We start from the raw sequence: 10,814 nt of genomic DNA on the forward strand, positions 1-10,814 counted from the left end.
CTCCTCTTCAGGACACAGGTTAATAAATCCCTTCCTATTGACTTCACTTATTTCATTCACAAAATCAGTATGGGTATCTCAGGTCCACCCAAATCATCAACAAAGGGTAAAATATTTGTCTATCATCTCATCTTTCTTCTGAGGTATGTCTGTTAAGATTTATGGATTGACGACAATGCTGCTGGTCTTTACAGTACTCTTCCCCAGAGTCTAACATTTGCATATATTGGGTACCATATCTGCTAATCAGATATTAATATGACTGTCTCATTTCCTTCTTACTATTATGTGCAGTCACATTTTTCGCATTTGTGATTTCGTGATTACCATGCTCGAACAGTAGATGCTCGGTACGGACCCCGAACCCTACTGTTCGGTTTCGCCCATCACTACACAGGAGTTATAAGACAAAATGACACAGACACAAAATGGAGTCTGTTCTCTCATAAAACCCTGGACTACACACAATATACATAGTTCATATATAGCATCTATTAATTTCTTATTTAACTTTATATTCATACATCATTTATCTTGATGGCCTGTGTTGTGACTATGGAGAGTGCCGAGAATGCAAGAACATTCAAGCCTTAGAAATCAGCTTTGCCCTCAAGGTTCCCAAATTTGGAGACCAGCAGATGACAGGTGGAGACACTGACACAGATTTTACATCGGCGTCCAGGAACTTTAAATTTTAAGTCACATATTACATAGGATATTTCCTTTCTCTCTACATTATCTCTATTTATATGGAAGCCTACTTGTTCTTTATTTGTAGCTTAAACTAATTTTTTCTAGTTCCCGCCAAACATTTCCCTAGCTAAACTACATCAAGAAATAGACCGTGTGATTGGTGACAGCCGCATCCCAAATATTGAGGACCGCAGCAAAATGCCATACATGGATGCCGTAATACATGAAATCCAGAGATTCTGTGATATTCTTCCACTGAATGTTCCACATGCAACAACAAAGGATGTTACCTTCAAGGGATACACGATTCCTAAGGTAGGATAATGAGATAATGTATTATTATATATTAGTTATTATCAGGGATAATGTTTCTCCTTGGGAGACGAAGTTTACCTTCAAAAGAGAAGGATCCAACTATATCTAGCACAAAACTAATACTATATCCCTACGTAAGAATATTATGCAGTCAAACATGAAGGTGGTATGATGTGTGCGGCCGCTTTTCTTCTGTAGGACCTGGACAGTCTGACATTTTAAAGAAACCATTAATCCTTCTATGGCATTTTTACCATAAATTTCATCCCTTTGTGGTTTTAGGGCACAGATGTGTATCCATTGTTGTGTACGGTTCTTCGGGACCCTACAAAACTTGCCGCCCCCAATAAGTTTGATCCTAACAATTTCTTAGACGATAAAGGACGTTTTAAGAAGAATGAGGCCTTCATGCCATTCTCTGCAGGTATTCGTTAACCCGTTCCAGACTAATGAGTGATGAGATGTTTGATGAGTGATGGGACAGTTGTGTCAGGGTGTGGGTGGAATTCCAGGATGTTATGCGGACTACGGACAGAGTAAGAAATAATGAGTGCATATCTTACAGCTGACCAATGAATTGAGAGATAGCTAACCCATTCTGGTTTCCATACAGTATCCGCTGAGCTGTCAGTAGCTCCTATCTTTTTTAGGGGTGCTAGTGTTCTAGCTTATTTTACGTGTAATGAATCCAATTATTTCAACTAAACAGCATTCTTACAAGATAATGACAAGGCGCTGTTTCTCTATCCTGTGAGCCATACCCACTTGGTAAAGACCATAAAATTAAGCACTGACTAAAAAGACTGAATAAATAATGGAGGAGCCATTCTCTCATTCAAACTGTCCATAGTTTGAGCAACATAAATCAGAGGACAGGTTTCCATTAGCACAGAGCTTTCTGTTCAGGATTTGATAGGGCAGGGAACTCTAAAGAGTAAATCCTTGAGTTGTGCACCATTCCTCAGGCCCAAATTGTTAAGTAATGTAATAATTTTTAAGATAAGCAGAACCAAACTAAAGGTACCTTCACACTGAACGATATCGCTAGCGATCCGTGACGTTGCAGCGTCCTGGCTAGCGATATCGTTGTGTTTGACACGCAGCAGCGATCTGGATCCTGCTGTGCCATCATTGGTCGGTGCAGAAAGTCCAGAACTTTATTTCATCGCTGGACCTCCCGCAGACATCGCTGAATCGGCGTGTGTGACGCCGATTCAGCGATGTCTTCACTGGTAACCAGGGTAAACATCGGGTTACTAAGCGCAGGGCCGCGCTTAGTAACCCGAGGTTTACCCTGGTTACCAGCGTAAAAGTAAAAAAAAAAACCACTACATACTTACATTCCGGCGTCTGTCCTCTCCGGTGCTCTGCTTCTCTGCACTTTTTAAAAAGTCTGAAATATTTCTGCAAATGTACTCCAGTCTCTCATTTGAATAATTTATTTGTATGCCAGATGTTGTTGCTCAATTGTCACAGTTGCTTGCAACATATTAAATAAGCCACAAACAAAAGTAATATATAATGGTTAAAAGCATCTTTAAGTTCTAAAATACCATTACAAAGAAAATTAAACAAAAAAGTAAAGTGATTTAAAAGGAAGGAAAAGATTAATCGGGCCCTTAGTTATAGTCTACGCAAGTCTTTAGAGAGATAGATCTTTGTTGCAAAAACAATGAAGAAGAAAATTGAGCTCAAGGTGCAAAAGGAGGCGGTTTGTGCAATTTATGATGGAATACAATCAACCAAGTAGAATTTGCAGTTAACAAGTTTTTCTCTTATTAGGGAAGCGGATTTGTGTTGGAGAAGGTTTGGCCAAGATGGAATTATTCATTTTCTTTACCACAATCTTACAGCACTTCAAATTAACTCCAGAGAAAGCCTTCACAGAAGAAGATATCAGACCACTGATGGCCGGTTTTGCAAATGTTCCTAAATTTTATCGGATGTCATTCGTCCCTCGAATTTAATTTTGGCCACAGATGATATGTAAATAGAGTCACAGAAGAAGAAAAAAAAAACACAAAATCTCAAATAATTTCTTTTAGTAATTATATAAAGCAATTTTTTCATGTGTAGTATAACATGGTGACATATAATGCATGACGATCTGGTCTTAATTATTCAGAAAGTTAACAAACTTTGCCAAAGCTAAATAAATGATTTTTCTATGTCTATATTGAGTACTTATTCTTTGATTCTAGAAAGCTGTGCAAATTTTACCATGCAAAAATATGCAGATGCTTTTCACAAAATTAGAATATCATCAAAAAGCTAATTTATTTCAGTTCTTCAATACAAAAAGTGAAACTCATATATTATATAGTGTCAATACAAACAGACTGATCTACTTCAAGTGTTTATTTCTATTAATGTTGATGATTATGGCCAATGAAAACCCAAAAGTCATTATCTCAGTAAACTAGAAAACTTTATAACTAGTGATGAGCGAATATACGCATTACTCGAGATTTCCCGAGCACGCTCGGGTGGCCGCCGAGTATTTTTTAGTGCTTGGAGATTTCGTTTTCATCACCTCAGCTGAATGATTTACATCTCTTAGCCAGCATAAGTACATGTGAGGATTCCCTAGCAACCAAGCAGCCCCCACTTGTACTTATGCTGGCTAACAGATGTAAATCATTCAGCTGCGGCGATGAAAACTAAATCTCTGAGCACTAAAAAATACTCGGAGGACACCCGAGCGTGCTCGGGAAATCTCGAGTAACGAGTATATTCGCTCATCACTATTTATAACAACAGCTTGAAAAATTATTTTAAAATCCGAAATGTTGGCCTACCGAAATGTATGTTCACTAAATGCACTCAATACTTGGTCGGGGCTCCTTTGGCATCAATTACTGCATCAATGCGGCGTGGCATGGAGGTGTTCAACGTGTGGCACTACTGAGGTGTTATGGAAGCCCAGGTGGCTTTGATAGCAGCCTTCAGCTAGTCTGCATTGTTGGGTCTGGTGTTTCATTTTCCTCTTGACAATGCCCCATAGATTCTCTATAGGGTTAAGATCAGGTGATTTTTTTTAGCCAATCAAGCACAGTGATACTTTTATTTGTAAACCAGCTATTGGTACTTTTGGCAGTGTGGACAGGTGCCAAGTCCTGCTGGAGAATTACATTTCCATCTCTAAAAAGCTTGTCGGCAGAGGGAAGCATGAAGTGCTCTACAATTTCCTGGTAGATGGCTGCACTGACTTTGGTCTTGATAAAACACAGTGGACCCACATCAGCAGATGACATGGCTCCCCAAACTATCACTGACTGTGGAGACTTCACACTAAACCTCAAGCAGCTTGGATTGTGGCCTCTCCACTTTTTCCAAATGAAATGCAAAATTTACTTTCATCTGAAAACAACACCTTGGACCACTGAACAACAGTCCAGTTCTTTTACTCCTTGGCCCAGGTAAGATGCTTCTGGCATTGTCTATTGGATATGAGTGGCTTGAAACAAGGAATGTGACTCTTGCAGCCCATGTCCTGGATACGTCTGTGTGTGGTGGCTCTTGAAGCAATGACTCCAGCAGCAGTCCTCTCCTTGTGTATCTCCCCAAAATTCTTTAATGGCCTTTTCTTAACAATCATTTCAAGGCTGCGGTTATTCCGGTTCCTTGTGCACCTTTTTCTACCACACTTTTTCCTTCTACTCAATATTCCTTTAATATGCTTGGATACAGCACTCTGTGAACAGCCAGCTTCTTTAGCAATGACCTTTTGTGGCTTACCCTCCTTGTGGAGTGTGTCAATAACTGCCTTCTGGACATTTGTCAAGTCAGCAGTCTTCCCCATCATAGTAGAGCCTACTGAAACAGACTAAGGGTACCGTCACACAGTGGCATTTTGATCGCTACGACGGCACGATCCGTGACGCTCCAGCATCGTAACAATATCGCTCCAGCGTCGTAGACTGCTGTCACACTTTACAATGTACGACGCTGGAGCGATAATTTCATGACGTATGTGCGATGTAGAAGCCGTTGGTTACTATGCGCACATCGTATACAATATCGTGCACACCTTTGTTACACCATGCGATCATGCCGCCACAGCGGGACACTAGACGACGAAAGAAAGTTTCAAACGATATGCTATGACGTACGATTCTCAGCGGGGTCCCTGATCGCAGGAGCGTGTCAGACACAGCGAGATCGCTGGAACGTCACGGATATATCGCTGGAACGTCACAAATCGTGCCGTCGTAGCGATCAAAATGCCACTGTGTGACGGTACCCTAAGGAACCTCTTTAAATGCTTAGGAAGCCTTTGCAGGTGTTTATTGTTAATTATTCTAATTTACTCAGATAATGACTTTTGGGTTTTCATTGGCTGTAAGTCATAATCATCAACATTAACAGAAATAACACTTGAAATAGATGACTCTGTTTGTAATGGCTCTATATAATATACAAGTTTCAATTTTTGTATTGAAAAACTGAAAAAAATTAACTTTTCGATGATATTCTAATTTTGTTAGAAGCACCTGTATTTGAAATCGGCGGTTAACAAGTCTCTCATCCATTTACCTCATGCATACTACTTAACCCTTTCACGACCTTTGAGGTTCATGTACGTCAAATGTCATGTCCATTAATTTGATGAGGACTCGCATCTTTCCTGGAAGATGATGGCTAATTTAATCATCCATCATGTGCCTTTAACAGCAGCCGATAGAGCAGAGTGGAGCTGGCAACTGTTAAACTGTTAAATGCTGCTGTCAATCTCTGACATCAGTATTTAATGCACGCCAACATTAGGGTGCATCATTCTACGTGCCCATCAACACTCCCATGGTGTCATCACAGAGTGCTGATGGACTGCGGTCTGCTGACGACCCTTGTGCTTTTATTTGGTGTTCATAGGAGAATGTGATTTTTTTTTAATGTAACAATGTATAGTATAAGCAGACATAGTATATCAGACAATTGCAACTTTAAGTCACCAAGGGGACTAACAATTACAGTCAAAGGTATAAAAAGTTTTTTTAAAGGTATGAAAAAAATACAAACGTTCAAATCGGTCTCCTTTTGCCCCGTTAAAAATAAAGCAATTAAAAAAAGTAAAAAATACACATATTTGGTATCGCTGCATTAAAAAATGTCTGAGCTATCAAAAAATAAAATAAACTAATATAATCTGTAAGCGGTGTAACAAGAAACAAATTGAAATTAAATAATTATATTTTTTGTCCCCCCTCAACATTGCAATATACTGCAATAAGTGGTGATCAAAACAATGTACCTACGCCAAAGTGGAATCACTAAGAACGTCAGCTCAGGGTGGAAAAAATAACCCTTGCACAGCCCCATACGCCAGAAATTGAAAGCGTTACTGGTCTTGGATTATGGCGAGACAAGCAACATTTTTTTATTTTTCAAATTTCAGAATTTTCACCATTTAAATAAAAAACCTATACATGTTTCATATCTACATAATTGTACTGGCCTGGAGAATAGCATTGCCAGGTCAGTTTTGCCATATATTGAACATGGTAAACAGTAAACCCAAAAAACAATTGTGAAATTGCACTTTCTTTGGAATTTCAATGCATTTGGAATTTTTTCCTGCTTCCTAGGACATTACATGAAAAAATGAATGGTGTCATTCAAAAAATAGAATTCATTCTGCAACAAAGCAAGTTCTCACATGGTTATGTGGACAGAAATGTAAAAAAGAACTTATGGTTTTTGGAAAAAGGAGAGGAAAAAATGAAAATGAAAAAACAGTAAATTGCCTGGCTGTGAAGGGGAAGAGTTTTCCACCAAATTAAAATTGGTCATCAAAATCATATTTTGAATTGGACTCCTGCCATGCCCAACAGTCAACTGTTGTAACCACTATATTATTATTATACATTTTTATAGCGTCATTTATTCCATGGCGTTTCACATGTGAATAGGGCATATATAGACAAGTACAATAAACATGAGTAAAACAAGGCACACACAAGTACACAAGGAGAGAGGACCCTGCCCGCGAGGGCTCACAGTCTACAGGTGATGAGTGAGGATACACTAGGAGAGGGTAGAGTTTGCCATGTGGCGGTTCAGCAGACAGAGGATCGCTGCAGGTTGTAGGCTTGACGGAAGAGGTAGGTCTTCAGGTTCCTTTTGAAGGTTTCTGTGGTAGGCGAGAGTCTGATATGTTAGGGTAGAGAGTTGCAGAGCATAGGGGAAGCACGGGAGAAGTCTTGTATGCGGTTGTGGGAGGAAGAGATGAGAGAGGAGTAGAGAAGTAGATCATGAGAGGATTGTAGGTTGCGTGTAGGTAGGTACCAGGAGACCATGTCACAGATGTATGGAGGAGACAGGTGGTGAATGGCTTTGAATGCCATTGTTAGTGTTTTGAACTGTAGCGTCGGGGCAATAGGAAGCCATTGAAGGGCCTGGCAGAGAGGAGAGGCTGGGGAATAATGGGGAGACAGTTGGATTAGTTGGGCAGCAGAGTTTAGGATAGATTGGAGTGGTACCAGAGTGCGAGAGGGAAGGCCAGTGAGTAGGAGGTTGCTGTAGTCAAGGCGGGAGATGAAAAGTGTTTTTGTGGTTTCATGGTCAAGGAATGCACGGATCCGGGAAATGTTTTTGAGTTGGAATCGGCAGCAGGAGGCAAGGGCTTGGATATGTGGCTTGAAAGAGAGGGCAGAGTCAAGTGATCACCCAGAGGCACCGAGCGTGCGGGACTGGGGTAAGTGAGCAGCCATTGACATTGATGGATAGGTTGGGTGGAGGGGTAAAGTGAGGTGGGGAAAGGATAATGAATTCTGTTTTGTCCATATTCAGTTTTAGAAAGCGAGCAGAAAAGAAAGATGAAATAGCAGACAGACATTGTGGGATTTTGGTCAGTAAGGAAGTGAGGTCAGGTCCAGAAAGGTAAATCTGTGTGTCATTAGCATAGAGATGATATTGTAAACCATGGGATTCTATGAGCTGTTCCAGGCCGAAGGTGTAGATGGAGAAGAGTAGGGGTCCTAGAACTGAGCCTTGGGGAACACCGACAGACAGGGAGCGAGATGAGGAGGTGGTGTGGGATAGGGAGACACTGAATGTCCAGTCTGTTAGATATGATGAGATCCAGGAGAGGGCCATGTCTGTGATGCCAAGAGATGAGAGAATCTGTAACAGGAGGATATGGTCCACAGTGTCAAAGGCAGAAGACAGGTCCAGGAGGAGGAGGACCGAGTAGTGTCGCTTGCTCTTGGCAGTTAGTAGGTGATAGGTCACTTTAGTTAGGGCAGTTTCAGTTGAGTGATGTGGTTGGAAACCAGATTGTAACCGGTCAAAGAGGAAGCAGGAGGAGAGGTGGGTGGACAGTTCAAGATGGACGTGCTGTTCCAGTAGTTTTGAGGCATAAGGGAGAAGGGATATTGGGCGATAGCTGGACACAGAGGATGGGTCAAAGGACAGTTTTTTGAGGATAGGTGTGATTGATGCATGTTTGAAGGATGAGGGGAAGACACCATTTGTAAGTGAGAGGTTGAAGAGTTGTGTTAGGGTTGGGATGAAGACTTTGGCAAGGTTAGGGATGAGGTGGGATGGGAGCGGGTCAAGCTTGCAAGTGGTGAGATGTGATCTTGACAGAAGGCTGGAGAGCTGATTGTCTGTCATGGTGGAGAAGCTGGCTTTGGAAGAACAGGGCTGAGCAGTCAAGAGGAGGGGCATTGGCGCTGCGGGCCAAAGCTTTGTCTAATGTTATCGATCTTCTGCTTAAAGAAAGAGGCAAAGTCTTCAGCAGAAATGAGAGGAAAAGGAAAAGGTGCTGGAGATGAAGTAGAGATTTGAAAGCGTTGAAGAGCTGTTTAGGGTTGTGAGTCATGGAGGATATGAGAGATGAGAAGTAGGTTTGTTTTGCGGCAGTGAGAGTGGACTTGAAGCTGGTGAGGGACTGCTTGTATGCGATCAAGTGCTCAGCAGAACGAAATCTCTTCCATCTCTGCTTAGCAACCCTGGAAGCCCGTCTCAGTTGTTTGGTCAGGCAGGTCAGCCAGGGCTGTCTGTTGATTGTACGAGTTTTGCTATGTGTGAGGGGGCAGCCAAATCAAGTGTAGCTGTTATTGTGGTGTTATAAAAATTGGCAGGAGCATCTGTGTTATGGAAGGAAGCTATGTCTGTAAGAGGGAGAAGGGACTCAGAGAGTGAGTGTAGATTTAGGTGTTTCAGATTTCTGCGAGGTTGAGTAAGATTATAGAGTGGGGGTTTCGCACTAGGAGAGGAGAGAGAAGAGAATGTCAGTAGGTTGTGGTCAGACAGGGGGAGGGGTGAGTTAGAGAGATTAGTAAGGGAACAGAGGTGGGTGAAGATGAGGTCCAGTGTGTGGCCATCTTTGTGGGTGGCTGCCGAGGACCATTGAATGAGACCAAAGGATGCAGTTAGTGATAAAAGTTTAGAGGCAGCTGGGTTGGAAGTGTCAATGGGGATATTGAAGTCACCCATGATGATATTGGGGATGTCAGCTGAAAGGAAATGAAGTAGCCAGGTGGTGAAGTGGTCAAGAAAGGTGGAGATGGCTAGTTCTGGGGGGCGGTAGATGACAGCCAGCTGGAGGTTGGAGGGGGAGTAGATGCGGATGGAGTGCACCTCAAATGAGGGAAGAGTAGCAGAGGGTGGTAGAGCAATTGGGGTAAAGGAGTAGGTATCGGACTGGAGTAAGCCAACTCCTCCACCACGTTTGCTGGTGGGGCGAGGGGTGTGAGAAAGTTTGAGTCCACCATAAGAAAGTGCAGCTGGAGAGGCTGAGTCAGAGGGGGTGAGCCAGGTTTCACTGATGTCAAGGAAGGTGAGTTTGTTAGTGATAAAGAAATCATGGATGAATGACAGTTTGTTGCAGACAGAGCGTGCGTTCCATAGTGCTCCAGGTAGGGGAAGTGGATGCTGGATGAATGGGTATGAGGTTATCGTTGTAATGACGTGTAGAGGATTGTGGCTGGTTTCTAAGAAATGAGTGTGGGGATGTGTTGAGGAGGGCCAGGATTTGGGGATACATCACCAGCAATGAGGAGTAGCAGGCAGAGCGTTAGAAGGTGGGAGCTGGATAGGACATGATGTGGTCATGTATGTCTGGAGAAAAAGGATTGTATGTGGAGGTGCAGTTCTGTGGAGGAGGTGAGGTGGCAGGGGAGGATGGAGGGAGAAATGAAAAGTTCCTTACTGGGTGGAGGGATTACAGGAGATAGGAAGAAATAAAGTAGTATGGGGGTGAATGTTAAAAGATACCAAAACATGATAGTAGTTTTCTATTCCTTTACCTTCCAGTCAATTCCAGTCCAATTCTAGTCTAATTCAGAGTAATTAGAAATATGTAATTTGAAAGAAGGAATTTGAAAGATGGTCAGACACGTCTGGTCAGACTCATGGCTTTGAATTTATGTGCACCTAAGGACTAACAGCTGAGAGGGGATGTGGGCGTGTGTGTCCAGAGCACATGTTCACAGTTAAGCCAGGTCATAAAGAGGGAGGGAGTAGATTGACCATTCAGCTATGCAAGAGAGACGCAAGAGGAATGAAATACATATGGATAGCAAATAATGGCTAAGCAAAGCATTCCAGGTGGGAATTATATGCACTTCATATAGACAGAAAAAGCAGGAAAGCTGAGTGGAGCATACCAGGTGGGAATTATATGCACTTCATATATTTAACCAAAAAATGACTGTATACTCCAATAATATAAGCAGTGGACACTGAACAATGTACCATGTGTGCATTCCTTACTTTACAGTATGGGATTTCATCACCTCCACACTGCATAATAGATGATCAAATCGCTTAATCCGATTACTACGTTGTTGGGCGATACTATT

At 42.0% G+C, this 10,814-nt stretch overlaps 1 protein-coding gene across 1 annotated transcript in view; it reads left to right on the plus strand.

Moving 5' to 3' along the window:
* The window catches only part of LOC138661787 (cytochrome P450 2G1-like), a 54,033-nt gene extending 50,853 nt beyond the window's left edge, over positions 1-3,180 (plus strand). Inside the window, exons 7-9 of the mRNA XM_069746705.1 lie at positions 821-1,008; positions 1,291-1,432; positions 2,791-3,180. Of these exons, the coding sequence (XP_069602806.1) occupies positions 821-1,008; positions 1,291-1,432; positions 2,791-2,975 (515 nt within the window). The 3' untranslated portion in view covers positions 2,976-3,180. The remainder of the gene's footprint in view (positions 1-820; positions 1,009-1,290; positions 1,433-2,790) is intronic.
* Positions 3,181-10,814: the final 7,634 nt, after the last annotated feature.

The sequence above is a fragment of the Ranitomeya imitator genome, chromosome 2 (genome assembly GCF_032444005.1).
Source record: "Ranitomeya imitator isolate aRanImi1 chromosome 2, aRanImi1.pri, whole genome shotgun sequence".
NCBI lineage: Eukaryota > Metazoa > Chordata > Amphibia > Anura > Dendrobatidae > Ranitomeya > Ranitomeya imitator.